Below are 23,031 nucleotides of genomic sequence, written 5' to 3' on the forward strand. Positions count from 1 at the left end.
TCTGTTTGGTGCTGGAGCAGGGGGCGGTTGGGGCTTGGACTCAGGGGCTGTGTGGAGCTGCTGCTGGGGTCAATGATGAGGACAGGAGTAATGTTACCTCCTCTCCTCCCCCTCACCCGGTACAGGAAGCATTACATCATGCTCCTCTGAGAGATGCTGCTGTTGCTAGGTTACCACCGACTGACTCCCTGATCCATTTTTAGACGGAAAAAGAGAAAGAGACATGGGGGAGGGGAATGATGGAGAGACACTGTGAAACAGCAGAGAGAGAGATTATATCACACTGTGGGAACGGCTGAAGGATGTAAGAAAACAGGAACCAGACAAATTAAGGAGGAGAAGAAGAAGAATCCATTTACTCGGCTCAAATGGTTCTCAAATCAAATCAGCAACAGATTAGAGACCAGTATGATCTCAGCCCAAAGCTATCTGATCTGACAGTGTTCTGCACTGGTTTCAGTAAAATAGATGCAGCTGAATTTAAGCAGGGGAACATGTATCATCCTGTTCTCATCAGTTTGCTGTGTCGACCTCAGGGTAAACAGCACAGAGCTGACAACTGAACCAGATCCAACTTCCACACTGTGTAGTTCAGTGGAATTCAAAGGAACAGGGCTGAGTTTTTCCATTCTGAAGGAAAATCTGCTGATTTCTGACATTTAACACAGGAAATTCAGTTGCTGAGACATATAATGAAAATATTAATATGTACCTAAGGCTGATCTGGTGTGTTTGCAAACAGCTTCCCATTAAAGCGGAGTCAATGATGTAGTGTCAAAGGGCTGAATAATAAAATAATAATCATAACAAACAGTTGGTATTTTCCTTCTGACTTTGTCTAATCACCTGTTTTAAATAAAATGAGCCCTAAGAATGATTTCACAGGCTGACACGATGTTGAGGTGGGGGTTTCTATAACGTGTTGTTACTATGACAAGTGAAATAGATTAACTACCATTATGAGAACCATGATCAGAACAGGCTGGACACAGAAGGAAACTGACCTCCAGTCTGTTGTGATTCAACATCCCACAGTCCATCCATATCTCACACACTCAGCAGCAGGTTTCACTGTAGCATCAATCAGACCTGATGTTTGTGAGTCCAGATGTTTGGCTCCTGATGTTTTCAGACGTGCTGAATCTAACAATCAAATCACCAATAGCTTCTCTTTCACATAGGAAACAGCAACAGGGAGAGTTTCCTGTGAGCTGTAAGCAAACCTGAACACTGTACTGAAGGTTGGTCACATATCATGAAAGATTCATGATGAAAACAAACCAACACTGGTCTCTGGTTGGACAAGCAAACTCTGTCAGATGTACACCCTTCATGAGACCAGCCACCCTCACCCATCAAGTTTGCAGCCTGTTTGAACTGAGATCTGGTCCTTTCTGAGCCTCTCAGGTCTTTGAGGAGTCATGACGTCTCAGGAGGATGCATCGTCCTTCAGGAGGTTTTTCCAGTATGTGGAGGACAGCGGACTTCGAACTTATGATGGTCTGGTGATCCAAAACGCCTCTGACATCGCTAGAGAGAGCGACCGCATTCGTAACCAGACCAACTGGGCCTACATGCAGGAAAAACACCAAAAGAAAAGACGACAGGAAGAAGCCATCAAAAGGTAGAAAATCCAAAAATAGATCATGTGGATTTTACTTCTGTCAAAATGTTTCCTCTAAACTCAGAGAGATAATGTGCAAATGTGAGCTGAGCTAAAATGTGCCAGTCAAAAACTTTTTTTGAAATGCAGGGCCATTGACATGAATCCAGTGTGTTATACATGTGCACAAAAGCTGAAAGTGGCATATGACCAAAATAACATAACAGTATAGAAAATAAAAAATTGTGTGTACACATGTATAATTCAGTCACTCTGATTTCCAATATTGTGTCCTGAAAAGAGGTCCACCCTCTGCTGTTCTTCTGGAGGTTTCTTCCACTTTTGTCTGTGATTTTATGTGTAGATTGTTGTAATCTGTCTTTCTATTGGTTCACCCAGGATTGGTGAAGATGTTGCAGTGGCAGCAGATGGGGCATACTCGGGCAAACATTTCAGGATGGGTTTCATGACGATGCCGGCACCACAGGACCGACTGCCGCCCCCTAGCCAGGGCTTCACTGTCCGATCCCAGTCCCTTCATTCAGTGGGCGGAGGGGACGATGACTCAAACCACAACCGAAAACAACCCCCACCCAAACCCAAGAGAGACCCCAACACGAAACTGAGCAGCAGCTCTGAGACAGTGAACGGGGGGTCTGGAGCCACCAAGAGAGACCACCAAGAGACCAAAGAGACAGTGGAGCAGGCAGAGGGTGAGAACATTTTATTTAAGACATGAAAAAAATCTAAATTGATGCCAAATCACAGATGTTTCACATTCTGTGGTGGAGGTGATTGAGAAATGTCTCTGTTGGATCAGTATGTAGCAAGAATTTAAAGAGGAAATTATGTCATTCAGTGTTTTTAAGTCTGTTTCTCTCTGCAGCTCGATGCCACCTCTATCCCGAGGACTACAAGAAGATGCCTCCACCTAAACCGAAGAGGAACCCAAACACTCAGCTCAGCACTTCCTTTGATGAGTCCTACATTCGTAACCATGGCAACAAAACTTCTTCCTTGCGATTGGACAAATCTTCATCCCAGAGTCAGAGCCCAGCGTCCAGAGACACAGATGACGAGGAGCCAGTCTATATTGAGATGGTGGGAAATATCCTGCGAGAACTGAAAAGTCAGGAAGCAGTGGAGGATGAGCAGAGCGAGTCAGTGTACGAGGAGATGAAGTACCCGATGTTGGAGGACTTCCTGCAGGACGGTCACTCCACCATCATGGATTCTGAAACCTGGTCATCCCGCGGATCTCTCTGTGACATCCCTCCACCTTTCCCCAACCTCCTGACTCACCGCCCACCATTGCTTGTCTTCCCCCCTGCTCCAGCTCAGTGCTCCCCCAACTCTGATGAGTCCCCTCTCACTCCCTTGGATGTCACACGGTTGCCCATGTTAGATAATGTCTCCTACAGCAAGTCAGGTGGTGTTGAACACCCACAAAGCTCCACGCACCACCGCAAAGAACGGGATCGGGACCGAGACCGGGACAGGGATCTGCCCTCCACCCACACCATCACATCCTCTGGCCGCTCGTCAGCGCCACCTCTCCCTTCCAACCTCTGCAAGTCATCTGGCTCTGCCCACAGTGGTCATGGTTATCCCCGCAGCCAATCAGCATGTCCATCTCCCGTCAGCATGGGTCGCTGTCTGACTCCTCTGAGCCTGAAGAGGCCACCCCCATATGATGCTCTGATGGCCGGAGGAAGTATGCCTCGTTCTTCATCTTCATCGTCATCATCCTCACATAGAGCTGGAGAGGGCGGGGCTAAACTCAGTAACTCCTCCTCCACGCATGGCTCCATGCAGAACGTCTCAATGAGGTCACAGACTCCAACGAGCCCATTGGATGAACTCAACAACCTGTTTACCTCAGGTAGACAGGCGATGAAGAAAGGCTCAGGAGGCAGGAAGAGCCGGGAGGGCGAAGGTACAGCAAAACTACATCAGTACTGCATCAGTAACGTTCAAGTACTAGATCAATATTGCATTAGTTGTACATCAAAACTACATCAGTACTGCATCAATACCATTCAAGTACTACATCAGGTTAGGGTCCTCAACAGTCAGTCAGACAGGCAAACAGACTGCATCAGTACTACATCACAATGAAATAAGTACTACACCTATACTACGTTACAACCACAGTACATCAAAACTATATCACTGCTGGATTAGTACTACATCAGTACTGCATTAGTACTACATCAAGACTGTAACTGTCCATCATTTTTACACCATGTAGACAGTTGAGAAAAAGAGGTGAGGGAGGAAAGAGGGACTACATCAGTATGACATCACTACTACACCAAAACTACACCTGCACTGACCAGTAGTTCATCAGGACTACACTAGTACTATGCCAAAACTACTTCAGTACTACTGTACAACAGTTTTGTGTAAGTACTACATCTTTAGGCAGATAAGAGACGCTCAGGGGGAAGAATGATCAGGAACAGTGAAGCTAAAGATTTGGTAAGTAAGACACTGTACTACTTCATTACTTCATTGGCTGTGCATTAGTACTATATCAGGCAGACAGGATGAGGAGGAAACAGGTACAGTGCAGGTAAGTACTCAGAGCCCTTTAAATGTGCCATGAAATAAGAGCAAACCTCAACATTAACAATAAAAATGTTTTAGGAACACATGAACACTGGGCCTGTCCCAGGTGAGTGGGACCAGAGCTTCACTGGAAACAGCAGGTATTGTAATATACTTGGGACAGTATAACAACACGTACAGATCTCAGAAACACTTCTATTCAGGGCTTTCAACCTTATCAAAAACCAGCTCCTCACACTTTCTTTTCTATTACAGGTATTTTAAGTATTGTTTGCTGGCCTGGTACGTTTTTCAGGTTCGGCAGGTCTTTGTGTCTTTGAGGTTTTTGGTCTTAAATGCGGGTAGTTCTGTGTTGGACAAATTAAATGAATCAAAATATATACAGTTAATGTCACTGCTGTCTGTCCTGTGTCTCTGTAGGAGACTGTAGGTCTCTGCCCAGGCATGACAGTAAAGACAGGGATGGACAGTCCAGTCCAGTTTCCAGCAGGATGGGGAGGTCCTCTGTCAGCCCCACCATGATGCTGTCTGGAGGAGCAGGAACAGGTGAGAAAAGCAACAACCCTGTACGGTCGTAAGGGGGTCAGTTTTAATCTGCCCAGTCTGGATCTCTGGTTCAAGTTGTCTCTATATTGACTGATAGGTAGAAGGTTCCAAAGTTTCACAACAGGTAACATCAGGTGAAAATCAGGTGTCTGGTGTCTCTTTTGCCTGCAGACTCAAAGTCTGTCTGTAAACTGGGACGGTCAGCCTCGACATCAGGGGTTCCTTCACCTGGTGGGACGCCACAACGTCACCTGCACGAGCTGCATCACCCCGCCCTCAGCCAGGTACCACACCTGTAAAACACCTGTCTGCCTGCCTGTCTGATTGCCTGTTTGACTGTTTGTCTGTCTGAATGTCTGATTATCTGGATTATCTGTGTCTATCTGTCTGACTTTGTCTGTTTGTCTCTGTCTGTTTGTTGAGGACTCTACCCCTTAATGGGATAAAAAGCAGAGGTTTTATTAAAAATAGAAATTAAGTACAAACTTTGTATTTTACACAGGATTCAACTTCACTGAACAACAGATCGTAAAATATTTAACAGACAACAGAAGCTTCGATCCATCAGCTGACTGACATCTGAACTGTAAATATAAGAACAAGAATCATGTAAACATGACTTCAAACTGTCTACAAACTGTTTTAGGACATTTTCTGTCATTTTAGTGTTTAAATGAAATGTTTTTGGTGTTTTCCCTCAACATAAATCCTTAACACTAACAGTCATCTGCAGTTAATATATAACAGCGCATTTTAATAATAATTAATACAAACATCCTTTCATTATTAATACTAACATTAAACTAACTAACTAACATGGACTCACACTGAAACCCACTAACAGATGAAAGCTCATTAAAACTTCACCATGTGTGAAACAAACTCAAATGTCCCCCTGCCCACCTCAATGACACCGTCATGCATTCAAATAAGACCCTACTGATCCCCCCACCGCCCATTCAAGTTTAACCTCAACACTGTCAGATTATAGAAGGCCGAAGTCATTAAATCACATCTGGGCATCTGTCAGCCTCTGGAAAAGTAAACAATGGGCAGGCAGGTGAACTTTAGTAAGGGACAAAACAGGCTTACTGACAGTCTGCACACACACACCTTCCCAGAGATACCAGGAGCTGAAGTCAGAGCATGAGCAGAGGTCAGTAAAAACCAGGCAACGCAATCAATCAGGCAAGAAAGTCCAGAGAATAAGGGCAAACCCTAAAACACACAGGTGTCAGCGAACTAACCACAGAGTGAACTAACCATAGACAGCGAACTAACCACAGAGTGAACTAACCATAGACAGCGAACTAACCACAGAGTGAACTAACCGTAGACAGCAAACTAACCACAGACAGCGAACTAACCACGGCAGAGAACTAACCACAGACAGCAAACTAAACTAACCACAGAGCGAACTAACCATAGACGGCGAACTAACTACAAACAGCGAACTAACCACAGACAGCGAACTAACCACAGAGAGCTAACTAACCACAGACAGCGAACTAACCACAGAGAGCTAACTAACCACGGGCAGAGAACTAACCACAGGCAGAAAACTAACCACAGACAGTGAACTAACCACAGACTGCAAACTAACCACAGGACACGAACCAACCACAGACAGGGAACTAACCACAGGCAGCAAACTAACCATGGGCAGCAAACTAACCACAGACAGCAAACTAATCATGGGCAACAAACTAACCAAGGACAGCGAACTAACCACAGACTGCAAACCACACTTACTAACCACAGACAGTAAACTAACCAGACAGGAAACTAACCACAGACAGTGTCCTACTGTTATTACAGTGAACTAACCACAGACAGTGTCCTACTGTTATTACAGTGAACTAACCACAGACAATGTCCTACTGTTATTACAGTGAACTAACCACAGACAATGTCCTACTGTTATTACAGTGAACTAACCACAGACAATGTCCTACTGTTATTACAGTGAACTAACCACAGACAATGTCCTACTGTTATTACAGTGAACTAACCACAGGTTGTGTCCTACTGTTATTACAGTGAACTAACCACAGACAATGTCCTACTGTTATTACAGTGAACTAACCACAGACAATGTCCTACTGTTATTACAGTGAACTAACCACAGACAGTGTCCTACTGTTATTACAGTGAACTAACCACAGACAATGTCCTACTGTTATTACAGTGAACTAACCACAGACAATGTCCTACTGTTATTACAGTGAATTAACCACAGACAATGTCCTACTGTTATTACAGTGAATTAACCACAGGTCGTGTCCTATTGTTATTACAGATGGTGAAGTAACCACAGTGTCCTACTGTTATTACAGTGAACTAACCATAGACACTGTGCTAATGTTATTACGGACAGTGAACTAACCACAGACAGTGTCCTACTGTTATTACAGACAGTGAACTAACCACAGACACTGTCATGTCACTGACATATGTAATGAACCTGTTGACAGCCGACTCCTGAGAAAACTGGTTAGAAATGTCTGTGGGATTTTGAGTGTGGCTGTTGTTTCACTTCGGCTCTCTAGAGACCTGCCCCCACAGACTGACCATGATTGTCGAACTAACTTTACATTTCATAGACAATTTATTCGGTTTGTAAAGACTGTCTACTTTTGAAAATTAACACTGTCTTCTGCCCTTTGAACTGTTAGTTTGTTCTTTCTCAAATAAATCTAATGTAAAAAATCTGCATCTTGGTCTGATGGTCAATGTTTGCTAATGAGTCGAAAGACTGAAGCATGAAAATCCTCTAAACACAATGTATGTTCATGTAAATAATGTGGTTAAAAGACTTTTCAAATGTATCACGTTAGACCTGAAAACCAAAATAATTTGTGCTTCCCATACACTGTAATCATAATTTACATGTTGATAGGAACAGTGTGATGCAGGCATCATACTGATAACCTGAGTGAAGAATAAAATTCAGTCTGACGTCCTGTCTGTCGACCTGTCTACCTGTCTGTCTGATGTGTTGTCTACCTGTCTGTCTGTTGGCCTGTCCACCTGTCTGTCCATGTGTCTGTCTGTTTGTTGGCCTTTCTACCTGTCTATGTCTGTCTGTTGGACTGTCTGTCTGCTTGGTGGCCTGCCTGCTTGTTTGTCTACCTGTCTGTTTGTCTGTTGGCCTGTTTGTCAGCCTGTCTACCTGTCTGTTGGCCTTTCCATCTGTCCTTCTGTCTGTTGGCCTGTCTATGTGTTGGCCTTTCTACCTGTCTCTCTATCGGCCTGTCTACCTGTCTGTCTGTTGGCTTGTCCACCTATCTGTCTATGTGTCTGTCTGTTTGTTGGCCTTTCCACCTGTCTGTCTCTCGGCCTGTCTGCCTGTCTGTAGGTTGGCCTGTCTACCTGTCTGTCTGTTGGAATTTCCACTTGTCTGTCTGTTGGCCTCTCTGTCTTTTTGTTAGCCTGTCAGCATGTTTATCTGTTTGTTGGCCTTTCTACCTCTCTGCCTGTTGGCCAGTCTACCTGTCTGTCTGTCGGCCTTTCTACCTGTCTGTCTGTCTGTCTGTTGGCCAGTCTACCTGTCTGTCTGTCTGTTGGCCAGTCTACCTGTCTGTCGACCTTTCTACCTGTCTGTCGGCATTTCCACTTGTCTGTCTGTTGACATGCCCACCTATCTATGTATTGGACAGGCTACCTGCCCGTTTGTCTGTTGGCCTCTCTGTCTGTTTGTTAGCCTGTCAGCATGTTTGTCTGTTTGTTGGCCTTTCTACCTGTCTGTCTGTCTGTTGGCCAGTCTACCTGTCTGTCTGTCGGCCTTTCTACCTGTCTGTCTGTCTGTTGGCCAGTCTACCTGTCTGTCTGTCTGTCTGTCTGCCTTTCTACCTGTCTGTCTGTTGGCCAGTCTACCTGTCTGTCTGTCTGTCTGTTGGCCAGTCTACCTGTCTGTCTGTTGGCCGGTCTATCTGTCTGTCTGTTGGCCAGTTTACGTGTCTGTCTGTCTCTTGGCCTTTCTACCTGCCTGTCTGTCTGTTGGCCAGTCTATCTGTCTGTCGGCCAGTCTACCTGTCTGTTTACATGTCTGTCTGTCTCTTGGCCTTTCTACCTGTCTATCTGTCTGTCGGCCAGTCTACCTGTCTGTCTGTCTGTTGGCCAGTCTACCTGTCTGTCTGTCTGTTGGCCAGTCTACCTGTCTGTCTGTTGGCCGGTCTATCTGTCTGTCTGTCGGCCAGTTTACGTGTCTGTCTGTCTCTTGACCTTTCTACCTGTCTGACTGTCTGTCTGTTGGCCAGTCTATCTGTCTGTCGGCCAGTCTACCTGTCTGTTTACATGTCTGTCTGTCTCTTGGCCTTTCTACCTGTCTGTCGGCCAGTCTACCTGTCTGTCTGTCTGTTGGCCAGTCTATCTGTCTGTCGGCCAGTCTACCTGTCTGTTTACGTGTCTGTCTGTCTCTTGGCCTTTCTACCTGTCTGTCGGCCAGTCTACCTGTCTGTCTGTCTGTTGGCCAGTCTATCTGTCTGTCGGCCAGTCTACCTGTCTGTTTACGTGTCTGTCTGTCTCTTGGCCTTTCTACCTCTCAACCTGTTTAAAATGAATATAAATCACTTTCATTATTCAGGTCCACACATTTTAGAAATAAATAAATGAATAAAACGTGTTAATAGATGTTTAAATCTGGATGCCAGTAATTAAAAATGGATTGTAATAATTAAATCGGTATAATTTAGCTTTGAACTCTTTAACCCTGTTCACTGGTAACGAGGAGTGACGATCTCAGTAAGTGGCCATTGAGTGAAGATGTAAGTGGTTACTGAGTGACAGGGCATGTTGATGAGCTGTTCTCCGTCTCCAGATGCCATGGCTCTGCGGAGACACCACTATGATGGAGATGATTGAGAAGAAAAGAGTTTTGTGTCGCGAGATTAAAGCTCGACAGCGGCCGGAGAAGAATCTGTGTAAACAGGACAGTATGCCCATCCTGCCAAGCTGGAAGAGGAAACAGCCGCCACCATATTCAGCCCTGCCCAGTGGTGCTGGACAGGCAACCACAGTGTTCTGGGACACGGCCATCTGAAACACAACCACACAGAGACAGAAACATGAACAGAGCAGCAGCACATCCACAACACTGACTAAACAAAGTGTTTCTGGATGATTTTCTGACTGTAGAGTCACTAAAGTTTAAGCATAAAGTCAGAAAATCCCCATTATCTCCCCGTTAGCAGCCAGAGCTGCTGGCATTTCAACATCAGTGAAGAAAGAGAACTTGTTAAATTAATGTTTATGGGACAGCACGGCGAGTTTTGTTTAGACCCTAGTCTTCGTTCACATGGTGTCGAGAATCTGGTTCGAGCCGAAATAAAACAAATACAGAAGAAAGAAGCAGAGAAATAAACCAAATATTCACAAACATGAATCTTATTACAAACCTAATCAGTGAGTGCACCAATCAATAAAAGGAAATATGGAACAGTTTGCATGTTTGCTTTGACATGAAGGGACATGTATTGTTTTCTCAGTCAGTTTTTTTTTACTGTCACATTGATGCTGTTTCAATGTTCAGTTTTCTTTAAAACTGTTCTGAATCCGAAGATAAACCTAACCACAGCTCTTTCAGCCAACAGGCAACGCACACATTAATACAAACGCACAGTGGTGCAGGTGTTATCCTGCTGTCCAATCAGAGTGCAGGGAGGCGTGGCCGTATAGGTGTAGCAGGTGTTGTCTTTCTACTTATTTTTCTATCTGACTGCTGTTAAAGATTCTGATGTTTTTATTTGAAGTCTGACAGTCGTGTAGCAGAGCGCTGTGAAAAGAAAAACATTTCTAAACCTTCTCGGTGTGAAAAATGACCCGTCTCTATCGTCAAACATGTTTTTATATGAAGAAAATCTGTCGCGACCGTTCGTGTGTGGAAGAAGAACCCGCTGATGTTTTTATATTAGATAATTTTGTTATCATGAAAAAAAAAGCACTATTTTAAAATGAGGATATTTTGATGTGTTGGGTGGTTTGGTTTCAACCATTGTCCCAAAAACTTGGACTCCAGTTTAACCCCAGATTAGACTCCTTAAACTGAAAAAAATGTGAAATAAATCTCTAACATTTATTGATTTAACTTCATATTAGAGTTTAACAAACATTTCAAAATGTTCGTCAGTGTATAAGTCAGACTGGAAGGATGTGAAGAAGCGCACCTAGTGGGCGGGTGGCACGTCGGTTTTTGGGACAGTGGATGACCAATGGATGTCTGCAAAAAGAAAACCTTGCTGAATGGTGTGTATTGATTTACTGGTGGATGTGAAAGACTATATATTAGTATGATGTCAAATCAAATGTAACATGAGACTGAAGCAAAGCATTCTGTGATATGATGGTGAAACCTGCATGATTAACCTAAATCTCCCACCTACCCCACCACACACACACGCACACAGTACAACTGAGTTTGACTATATGATCAACACAGTCTATTGATTAATAGTCAGTGCCAGTTATTCTTGGTTCTTTGTCACATCAAATGCGAGATCAGCTGTGATTGAAACTGATGTGAGTGAGGACTGCATGGATGATTGATAGATTTGTCTCGTTATGAGTCTTCAGATCAGAGATGGTTTATACAGTTTTAAAAAAAAAAAAAAAAAAAAAAAAAATCACCAGATTTTATTTCTTCCTGTTTTCTCTGAGTCTAAATCCTCCACCCTGAACTCTCCTTAGTATGATACCTTCCACTGTTTTGACATAAACTAGTCCCAAACCGAGGTGATAATGAAATTCCTAAAAACATAATCAATATCAAACATCTGTTTTAGATCAGCATGACATTTACAAACTAAACTCTAATCAGAACAGTGAAAGCAGATTGTTTTAACATGTAGACAGAATATTCAGACATCAATAAATATACCGAGATCAATGAAAACAAGATCAATTAATGTAATGAAATCCTGTAGAAGAGCTCTGAAAATTCAGCGTCTTATTTCAGATGACCTTAAAATCCAAGAAACTGTTTTTAAAGGAAGCCTAAACTGTCACAGATTAAACAATCAGACTAAAGGATGGCAGATTAATCAGACTGAACCGAGGCTGCCCAACTCTAATCCTTGAGGGCCACTGTCCTGCTTGTTTTCCAACTACCACTGCCCTTGCAGCTTCTGATTGGCTGAACACACCTGACCCAGGTAATCAGCAGTGGGCAGGACGGCAGACTTTGTGGACCATGGGTGAGGCAGCCCAGAGTAGACAATTGCAGACTAATTCCTGCAGCAGAAAGAATGAAACATTTCAAGACGTTCTTATTTTGAATATTTAGTACTATTATGATGGACACTGATGATGTTTTTAAGTCACATGTCAGAAAACAACACAATTCAACAGTTGATCAGTTTAGTCAACATCATCTTCATGTTTTGACTGAAACTATTTTCAGGGTCAACAGAAAATGTCTCGTCTTTCCTGTCACCTTTTGTCCGCAGGTTCTCACCTGTCCACAGGTGTAAATATGTTGATGTGTTTGCACTGTGAAAAACAGATGAGTGAGTTTAGGCTTTTATCAGTCTTTGGAAAAAAAATAGTCTGATTATTGTGGCTGTTTTCATCTTTATGGGACATGACAGAAATAAATATTCTTTTTATTAGACTGTGTTCTGCCTATTTATTTATTACAGTATAGTTTATAACTGCTATATATAACTACATATACTATACTATATGCTACTCAGTAGCACTAGTGTGGGCTGAATCACTGCTTTGATGCAAAACGCATTTGATAATTAAACCTTTCACCCAAACAGACCAGAGAAACCACCGCTCCAACATCCAGCCATCATCTATACCCACTTATTCCTAACCAGGGTCCCAGGATCTGCTGGAGCCTATCCCAGCTCTCTTTGGGTGAAAGGCAGGGGTCCACCCTGGACAGGTCACCAGTCCATCACAGGGCCACATAGAGACAAACAACCTCACACACTCACACTCACTCCTATGGGCAATTTAGAGTCACCAATCAACCTGACATACATGTTTTTGGACTGTGGGAGGAAACCAGAGTACCTGGAGAAAACCCACACAAGCACAGGGGGAACATGCAAACTCCACACAGAAAGGCCCCTGATGGGTTTCAAACCAGGAACCTTCTTGCTGTGAGGCAAGAAGGTTGCCTACAACATTGCTAACCACTCATCCAGACCAGAATCCCCGCCCACTCACAAAGGGATGTATGCTCTAACACCAGAACAGGTACCTGTGTCAGTACTGAATCATAAGAATCAAGTGAGCTGAACGCTCTCCTATACAAAGCACCTTCTTCCAAACTCAACCTTCAGGACTAAAAGGCAGTGACATGTCCAGAAAGCACCAGAATCTCACCATCCAGCACAGGGGACACTAACACTAACACAGTTGACTAGGCCTCCACGGTGACCGGTCCTACCTATAAAGCACAGGTGAGAAGGAAGCAGACACCTACAACTCTTAGAGCCAAACTGACTAATGTACTACCCGCTATACCCTAAAGAGACCACTTCCAAAAATACACAAGGAAGGAGCAGCACTCAGAACCATCAGGTGTATACGATCCCACCATGAGCCAAAAACAAACAAATATAAAATTGAGAAAAACGCATGACCTGAGTGATAAATTTGACAATGTTACAGGTATGGATTTGGAAAAACAGGTCCTCCAGTCTCCAGGGATCCCAGTCTACTGCTGCAGTGCTGTACAGGACTCATGCAACTGTTGGATGTACGGCTGCAATTTGTCGGGTTGCTGCGGTTGAAGGAGATTTCAGCTTCATGAGGACAAATTACCAAACCTACAACAGAACACATCATCACTAAGAACAGGAAACAGAGGAATTCAGAGACCAGAGATGTGACCCTGTAGGGTTACACACATCTGTCCAGCAGGTATTTTCACTGATGGACATAACACTGAATTGACATGAAGTTGCATATATTAACCAGCAGCAAAATGGTCTTCACTGGCAGATTTATTTTAAAGTATGAACATAGAGTTGAGGTGACTTCAAACCTTTAACCAAATATTTTGAAACATTACTCAGTCTCAATCCGAGCAACTCAAACTGTTTTAGTGTCACATCACTGCAGGATAATAATAATAATAAAAAAAAAAAAAAACACACACACACAGAACATTTAAACAAAAGGAATTAGCTAATTTATATTAGTCGGGCCAAAAAATGTTCTCCAAGAATTTGTTTCCAAACATGTCCAACTGAACTGTTTTCACATTATTTTATTAAAATAACAGTGAAACTCTAAACAAACTGCAGGAACATAAGTGATCCCTGAGAAACTCACAGATGGTCACTGAACACGTCACAGCATCGCCCCCTAGAGGCTCAACTTGTTATGACACCTTTTCTTCACAAGCATCCTGATGTTTACCCAGTTAAAATGTCCTGTTGCCATGGTAACATGCTCTAATGTGTGACATGTCTAACATATCTAACAGCAGCAGTCAGGGCATTATTTTCAGGCACCTGCTGCATAGCTGGAAACAGGTGAAGATGTGGCTCTCGGACCCAAAGTGCTGGACTGATGGCGTTGTTCAGCTCAGTGACAGTTTCTACAGCTCGATTCTCTCCCAACAGAAAACGTCCGGTAACTGTTTTACTGAGTCTAAACAGGCTGAAAACTAAAAAGGCTGCGTTAGTGTGAAGTATTGGTTTCTGTCTGACACTTCAGAACCTCAGAGCTGAGAGGAGACAGGAGACAAACTTCAAACGCAGAAACATCTATGCAGTTTTACCTTCCACCCCTCGCAACAGCACAGAAACTGAAATAGTGAAAGAGAAGATGATCATGGAGCGCTGCTACAGCTGACGTTAGCCAACCTCCTGCAGCTGCTGAGGACAGTTTCTGCCTGAAAACCTTTTTTCTTAAAACAAATTTACAAGGTGATCAAAGTTTTCAAGCCAAAATATATGAACTCCTTACGTCCTGAGGAAAAGATAAAAGCTGAAAACAAACAGCGGCTTTAGGTACACTGCATGGTCAGCAGTACGCTTGTCTATTCTGTTTCAACAAGGCACAAAGAGGATACATCAACAAATGGCCCGGTCTGGTATGGAACAACTGGACTGGGCTGAGCCACATCACTAACATCAGTGTGCAGGACTGATGTCCTACTGTGAGAAGACTCATGTTGAAGCTGATCCTGAACAAGGAGCTGGTGGGGCAGCATGACCCGCTCAGCGAGGAGGATTTCTTGGCTTCTCACTATAACAGACACCACAGAGCAGGGGGCAGAAGGTGATGAAGGACTTCCAGTTGACTCTGGAGCAGAGGCTGGTAGATCATCAGGTTGATGACCACGTCACCATCATACAACTGTCAAATCATGAAAAACCTCTTCCACAGTGAGGAACTGATATTGTCCATTTTATGAAATAGTAAGCCGAATACCTTCATTGTACGCTGCCGGGAAAACAAAACAAGCAACAATGAAGGTGTCAGGACACTCTTATTTTTAGTCGTTTTGACATTTTAATCATTAACAATGAGGTGCAGCACTAATTCAACTATCCACAAACTTTTGGCGATTTAATATAAACTAAACAAAAGAGGTGGAAGACTCCTGTTGGAACTTCTCAGTTTCTCTCTGAACTGTTTACATTGACCATTAATGAAATACAGGAGGAGGAGGTGAAAAGAGCGACTGATCTGAGAGCTGCAGGTGGAGGTGATGGTAGAGAGACATCGGGACACAATGTAAGAGAGAGAGAGAGGGTTCAGCTGCTCAGAGTGGAGAACATTTTTGTCAGGGTGGTCTGTTTAGCGCCTGTTTTGGATGAGCTGGGGGTGGTTGAGGGGCTCTCTGTCATGTTTAAGGATGAAGCAAGAGATGGTGAAGAGATGGTGGAGGACTTCGTAGTCTTCTTGGCGCCTCTAATCGGGGTGTTGCTGCTTGTCTCCACCTTTCCTCCTCGGTTCTGTCGGAGCAGGTAGGCGTCGGCAGAACCTTTGCGCCTGTCAGTGGCTCTCAGTTTATCCTCCTGGTCCAGCTCCTTCTGCAGGAGCAAAGCGAGTCGCCGGTCCTCCTCTTCCTGCTGCCATCTGCTGAGCAGCTCTGCGTCCTGCTCAGTCATCCCCTGCATGGACAATAGCCCCACCTCCACAGAGGAGGAGGAGGATGCAGAGGAAGAGGGAGATGGTAGAGAGTGACAGCCTCGTTTAGTGATCTTCACCCCCTCCTCCATCTTCTCCAGCTCTGAGCTTTTCCTCTTGGCTGACGAAGGTTCCCCATCACTGATCACATGACTCCTGTGAGTCTGGTCGTCCACAGAGGCTGGATGGAGGGATGGAGGCTGGTGTCTGTTTGTGGGAGGTCTGTAATAATCCAGTTTAGACAGAGGTGACTCTACCTGAGAGAAGAGGACGTTCTCCTGAAACAACATCACATTGAACAGTCAGCTCAGTGTGTTGACTGTTTGTGTCAAACCAACGTCAAAACATTTTCTCAACTTCATCCAACACTTGAACATTCACTGAAGCTCTTTTCTGAGTCTGATGTTCAGATTGATCCCAGTCTCACGTCTACACTCGATATGAAGCAACAGCATAAGGCTAGTTAGCACGAAGACAGGACCCTAACCTGGTTAACACTGATTAACATGATAGATCTGCTTTGCATAATCTGAATACATCACAAGACTAAAAAACACAAATGAGTTTTAAAGTAGTGCCAGACTGTTTGTAAGTTGACAGGTGTGTATTTTATGTTTGTGTGTGTGGGAGTGTGTGTGCAGATCTGTGTGTGCGATTTGCAGGTGTTATTGAACTCTTCTGCTGCTGAACTCTGTGAGCCATCATTAGACCTTGTGCCTTTGCTGCGGCACCAAAATGAGCTCAGGTGTTTGAACCAGGACATGAAGTCCAGGAACTCTCCGTAGATTCAGTCTGTGCTGAGACACAGCTCAGGAGTGTTCCCAGGAGCACAGTGGCCTCAGTCCGTGTGAAATGGAAGTCTAGAACTAGCAGGACTCTCTCTGGGGTTGGGCATTAGTCAGGCAGGAAACTGAGACCCCAGTGGTCCTGTGACAGAGCTTCAGAAGCCCTGTGCAGAGATGGAGAAGCTGCAGCAGCTCCATCAGCCAGATACACCAAGGAAAAGGCAGATGAGCTGCTGGGAGTTTGTCACACAGCATTTAAAGTATAGTCTGTATATGGCTTCAGCTTTGTGTCACAACCTTTTCATACTAACAATGTTCAGACTCTGAGGACCTGGAATGACCCTTTGTCACTGTTGTATCCTAATGAGTGGACAAGCTGAGGACACACAGCTGAGTCGGGAAGAAGGCTAATCTGTGTTCCCCGCCTGCACATGACGTGATGCAGGTCAAACTTACCTTGTTGGCCATGAGACTGGAGGCAGAGCTGCAGTCTGAGGAGGACGTCTTCAATGGAAGAGGACACAAGAACCTGAGGACACCACAGAACAAACCAATACATTATGTCCTCAGTTCTGAGACATGTTTAACACCATGAGCAGTAAACGATTTAACCTGTGCATGTGATTCACATTCCTGCTGACTGAATCACATCGCCGATGTACACACTAACACCACACGCACTCGGAGATGACAGGGAGCTGGTAAACAGGATGTACACAGGTTTAACATACAGACATTTTTATTCAGCCTGGAAATCAGAGCACCTGAGTTAGGGCTGCCCCATTATAGAAAAAAAAAAAATCATGATTATTTTGGTCATTATTGAAATCACAATTATTTTGCATGATTACTCATTGACTTAATTCAATTCAATTCAATTCAATTTTATTTGTATAGCGCCAAATCACAATACAAATCATCTCAAGGCACTTTACAAAAACTAAAACTAAAAACCCAACAATTCCCTTATGAGCAGCACTTGGCGACAGTGGAGAGGAAAAAACTCCCTTTAACGGAAGAAAAAAACCTCCAGCAGAACCGGGCTCAGTTTGGGCGGCCATCTGCCTCGACCGGAAATAGGAAATATATAACATTTATTAAACAAAATGAACCTTAAAAACAAATAATATAAAATATATTCAAATGCATAAATAACATTGCTATTTATACTCTTCAGCAGTGCACAGAAGTGTGTGTGTCTTTAATTGATGACTGTGTAGTGAAGGACGTTATGGGGGTTGTTTGTTGTTCTTTGTGTTTCTTTTTTATTAGTATTTTTTATCAGTCTGTGTTTAAATTTAGATGGTTAAAAAGATTTGTGGTGTTACCAAACGATGCCGACACCACCGCATAGCAAATCTTGCACATAATATTCAATTCAATTCAATTTTATTTGTATAGTGCCAAATCACAATACAAATCATCTCAAGGCACTTTACAAAAACATGTGTTTTTGATCCACGTCCACCTCTTTGAATCCAAACTGTTCCAAAACAATGGAATTGCTGCTAGGTCTTTTGTTGACCAAAGACTTCTATGGCTGCTCTCTTTCCACCATGTTCACTCGTGCTGATCTTTAAATGCCTCCATATACCACATATGCAACTTGTTTCACCGACAGTATAGGCTGAGAGAGTTCCGGTTTCGGAGGGGCGAAAGTGGCCATGCGTATCATTACGAATGCAAGCCAAAATAACTTGAAAAACAGAATAATCGTTTTTTTTCTCGATTACATAGTTTTTGTGACCGTTGAGACCCAAAATCGAAATTCAATTAACTGCACAGCTCTATCCTGAGTTGTAGTGAGAAAGAAGAACAATCAAACTGTGGAATCCAGAGTTTATGGGTGTGCTCTGTGACATTTTTGAGGATATTATAAATGTTGGATAAACTCTAAAAAGCTTTTATCCGTAGCCGAATGTTTAGTTTGTCTTCCTGTAACAAACTGCCACCCTCTGAAGACAAACAACAGGATCTCATCGGGTCCTGGGACTATCAACACAAACCTCTGACGGGACAAAACTGATTTTAGCTACATGTTTGCAGTGCAACAGAACCAGTGAGCCAAGTTGGGTTTAGAGTTGAACTCCACCTACTTGTCTATCTGTCCCGAGGTGACCTCCTTCTTCTTCCTGGCGGGAGTAACATCAGTGGGACGCAGGTTTTCCTGGGACACGACAGGAGAGTTCTGCAGGACAAAATGAAGAGGAGTTTATCTTTAAGGGGGTGGGAGGCCGCATAAAAGGGCAGGGGAAACACTGAAAAGGAAATTGGCATTCACATATTGACTCCAGTGATAGAAACAAAGAACTAGGGCTGTCTGTAGCCAGCACTACTGGCTCAGAAGTTTTAGAATAAAACAAAACCTAAAACTTCAGAAACACTAACCAGCTGACTGCTGAGGAGTTTGGCCAGCCTCTCATCTTCCTCCCTCCTCCTCCTTTCCTCCTGCAGCAGCTCCTCCTCCTCAGCCAACAGTCTCTGGATGAACTCCTCACTGGCTCTCCTCTCCTCCTCATCCAGCACTCGCTTCTCCTCCGTTAGCTGAGAGGTAAGAGATACCGTCACACAAATCCAGGACTCAAACTAACATCTGTTTTTATTTGCAGTTTAGCTGTTGGTCATTTTAAACACCATTCACAGGCTCTGAAGGTGTGAATTCATTTTGTCCAGTTAACACTAAAAAAAAAAAAAAAAAAAAAAAAAAAAAAACTTCTGACAGTGCCAGTCCCTCAAACCATAGCAAACAAATGGAAAACAGGGGCTGAACTTACTTTAGTGACCTGCTCCTCATACTCCTGCCTCAGCTCTCCAGGCTGACTCACCCTGGGGAAACGCACTGAAACTACACAAGGCAAGTCAAATTTATTTGTATAACACCTTTCATACACTACGCAATTCAAAATGCTTTACAGGGCATATAATTACATTAAAAGCATTGAAAAGAGCATCTAAAAACGAAGACATTTAACATAAAATAAATTTAAATAAAATAAAGTAAATTAAAATAAGACAAAAAGCACATTAAGAAAACAAGGATGAACAGTTATTCGAAGGCAGCAGTAAACAACAGTGTTTTCAGTCCTGATTTGAATGAGCTGACAGTTTGAGCAGACCTCAGGTGTTCAGGAAGTTTGTTCCACAAGTGAGGAGCATAGTGACTGAATGCTGCTTCACTTTGTTTGGTTCTGGTTCTGGGAACACACAGTAGACCTGTCCCAGATGACCTGAGGAGTCTGGAAACCTCATAGGGAACTAATACATCTTGGACCACAACCATTTAGTGCTTTATAAACTAGCAATAAGATTTTAAAATCTATCCTTTGACCAACGGGAAGCCAGTGTAGTGATCTGAGAACTGGTGTGATATGGTCCAGTTTCTTGGTGTTTGTAAGGACTCTGGCAGCATTCTGGATTAGCTGCAGCTGCCTGATTGACACACACACACACAGGTGAACACCTGACAGCAGTTTCTATCACACCATAAACAAACATGCAGTGTACAGCAACACAGTGTTTGTCCAGGCTCAACATTGACTTTTACCCCTGCAGACTGTCAGTGTTATAGGATGTCTCTGTGCTGGTACCTGCTGACTCGTCCTCTGCCTCCTGTCCGGCAAGGCGGCGTTGACACTGTTGAGGGAAGCAGGTCTGGATCTGCCTCCACAGCTGCTGGTTGACCAGCGTGTTGTTCCTGCTGTTCTGTCTGGCCCAGGTGGAAACTCTCTTTCTGCACATCGGACAGCACAGTGTGGCTTTATCCACCGACTCCAGGAAGCAGCTCTGATATAACACACACAGATAGCACAGGTTTGGCTTAAAAAGATGTCTACAGCTCTACAAACACACCACATTTGCTCTTACATGTCTTTCATTAAACTCTGTTCTGTCAAAGTACCAAGGTTTTTCATGATATCAGGTCTCATGACACCTTAATGTCACCAACCTGATACATCAAATGGATCACATTACATCAGTAAACCTGACAGGAGGGAAAAGATATGGATCATCGCTCAATGTGTGTTTGTCCACATATCTCTTTTACTTTCACCACCCAGACAAACATCAGGACCTGTTTGTTCTTATTCCAGCAGCATCAAACACTGAGACTTTGTCAACTTCCTTTTGTGTCTCATACGACCAGACACACAAAGCCTTTCAATGTGGAAGCGTGTGAAAACAGTCATGCTAGTGGATAAACCTAGCCTGCAGTTTTGTCTAACCATGTCATATTTGTGGAGAACCCTTTGACCGTTGGATGAGAACATGTCATTAGACAGAATAGGAGTCCAGCCTGTTGTGTTTGCCCACATAACCAATTAACTTGACAATTCCACTACCACAGGAAATACAGACGAAAACTTGAACCGCAGGCCAAATAACGTAGCAGACAGTATTATATGTGCACTGCAGTCCAGCCAGTGACACGTCAAATATGGCAGCCAAAACAATGAATCACGACTTGGTGAAAAACATCAGGATATGTAATGGAGACGCATTTTTTTTCTTTTCAAAATAAAAGTGATGTTTTAAGGTTTCATGAGGATTTTCATTATAATCAGTGAGGGCTGCAGAGGTAGTGCGTTTTCTGCTAAAAGTCATAACAACCGGTATGGACGACTCTGAAATGACTGTTATTCACATTTAAAACACTGACCTCAGTAATTTATAGTTAACCCAATGTATTACTGTTGTATCAGCATGACATGTGTGGCAGGAGTTTGAGGTGTGTGTGTGTGCAGGGTACCTTGCAGAAGGTGTGTGTACAGGGAAGTGTAACTGGCTCCATGAAGATCTCCAGACAGACCGGACAGCAGCAGTCATCCAGAGATAGTGGACCTCCGTTCCTCCCGCCTTCGTGTGACACTAAGGAGGCCTCCCCTTCCACCTCCACACCTGAGACTGGGGCCATGTTGCTGCTCCTCCTCACCTGCACCACATCGGTGTCGACACCAAAGTCATTTATTAATCTTATTTATATTCTTAAGCAGGTTTACTTAAACTCTGAGCCAACTAAGCCTGAGAATGTTTATAGTAAACACCATCGACTCTCCGTTTTAATGCAGTGAGCTACAAATATATCTGTTCGACAATTACGCAGAATTACCTTAAAAACCCACCTGGTGTGTATGGACCGATGTGTCTGTAGTCAACATATATTTAAAAGCCCTGATTTATCGGAGACAGTCACTCTTGTGTCTGTTTTCTTTAATATATAAACTATCTGGTACATATTCTTGGCCTTGAATGTAAAAGTTATTTGTTTACTAATAATTTAAAAAATGACAGCAGTTCTGATTTGAGCTAATGAGGCTAAACGTGTAGTTGCTTCCTAACATCAGCCACATAAACTCCCAACTCAAAGTGTGTTCACGACAAGTTCACACACACACACACACACACACACACACAGACAGACAGACACAGACAGACAGAAATGCTGATTCTGTAACCCAGACACTAACCTGAGCTCCGTCCACCTGGACGTTTGCCGTTTCCGGCGATGCTAAAGCTAGCTTAGTGTTTGTGCTGTTGGCAGCTAGCAGTTAGCAGCTCAGTGATCGGCCCGGTCCTGACACCGACCAGCTCACAGTTATCCGGTAAAAACACACAGTCAGCAGGTTACTGGTCCTCTGGTCGTCTCGCCGTGGCACCGTGGAGGTTCATGTTTACATCGTCTCAGACTCACCGGAGGACTCACCAGGTTCACTGGAGACTAACAGCGCCCAATGCCCGCGTGAATCAGTGCGCATGCGAAACGTATAATGCCGCCACTGAAATATGATCACTGCGATGTGCTGCCTTCAAGACCGTCGTAAAATCCATCCTAGTCACTAGTGAAACAGCGAGGCGGTATCATCATCATGTAAAACTGGGAAAATGTGTACCATTGTTTAATATTTGATCATTTTAAAGCTGACATCAAATCATCAGAATGTCTGTATATTTAAATACATATCAATCCTCTAACCTTAGCAGCTTTGGACATGACTCGCCTGTTAACTGAAAATCATCCAGGTGACTTTTCTTAATCTGGTTAAGATACTGCAAAGGTGTCATCAAGGCAAACTGGCTTCTTTGGAGAATCTAAACTTCAAAATATATTTAACTTTAACCTTAGTTACTGCATAACTCTAAGTGTTATTCATAGTTAAATGTCCACATTAATTAGAAAAAAATAATAGAAAAGCACATAGTAATGAATATGAAAAATATATTGTGGAAAATGACAACAGAAGATTTCTTTTACAAAACATAAAATCTGACATGAAAATATATTGCTGCAGTACTAGATTATATGAACAGTCAATTCACTGTGATGTGTAATCCAGAGGAAATTAAATAATTTTACAGTTGATCTACAATTCTTTTGTTTTGATGTTTTTCAGCTCAGGTCCTGTCGTTGTTTACACAAATCTTTTAAATATC

General features: G+C 43.4%; 2 protein-coding genes across 3 annotated transcripts; one reads left to right on the forward strand and one right to left on the reverse strand.

The window, feature by feature from the left end:
- Positions 1 to 1,421: 1,421 nt before the first annotated feature.
- On the forward strand, positions 1,422 to 9,764 carry nyap2a (neuronal tyrosine-phosphorylated phosphoinositide-3-kinase adaptor 2a). 2 transcript variants are annotated; one of them, XM_026294992.1, is made up of 6 exons: positions 1,422 to 1,624; positions 2,003 to 2,316; positions 2,490 to 3,539; positions 4,595 to 4,720; positions 4,892 to 5,004; positions 9,540 to 9,764. In XM_026294992.1, the coding sequence occupies exons 1-6, from the start codon at positions 1,422 to 1,424 to the stop codon at positions 9,759 to 9,761; spliced, it is 2,028 nt and encodes a 675-aa protein (XP_026150777.1). In that variant the 3' UTR covers positions 9,762 to 9,764. The 2 variants fall into 2 exon arrangements, with proteins under 2 accessions (XP_026150777.1, XP_026150771.1); XM_026294986.1 differs by lacking the exon at positions 9,540 to 9,764 and adding an exon at positions 5,223 to 5,259.
- Positions 9,765 to 13,928: 4,164 nt separating this feature from the next.
- On the reverse strand, positions 13,929 to 22,365 carry rnf168 (ring finger protein 168). The gene is made up of 8 exons (XM_026299285.2): positions 22,068 to 22,365; positions 21,350 to 21,532; positions 20,190 to 20,385; positions 19,377 to 19,447; positions 18,991 to 19,146; positions 18,699 to 18,790; positions 17,059 to 17,131; positions 13,929 to 16,095 (listed from the first exon to the last, which is right to left on the reverse strand). Exons 2-8 carry the CDS (start codon positions 21,512 to 21,514, stop codon positions 15,442 to 15,444), a joined length of 1,407 nt encoding a protein of 468 aa, XP_026155070.1. The 5' UTR covers positions 21,515 to 21,532; positions 22,068 to 22,365; the 3' UTR covers positions 13,929 to 15,441.
- Positions 22,366 to 23,031: the final 666 nt, after the last annotated feature.

The sequence above is a fragment of the Mastacembelus armatus genome, chromosome 13 (assembly GCF_900324485.2).
Source record: "Mastacembelus armatus chromosome 13, fMasArm1.2, whole genome shotgun sequence".
Taxonomy (NCBI): domain Eukaryota; kingdom Metazoa; phylum Chordata; class Actinopteri; order Synbranchiformes; family Mastacembelidae; genus Mastacembelus; species Mastacembelus armatus.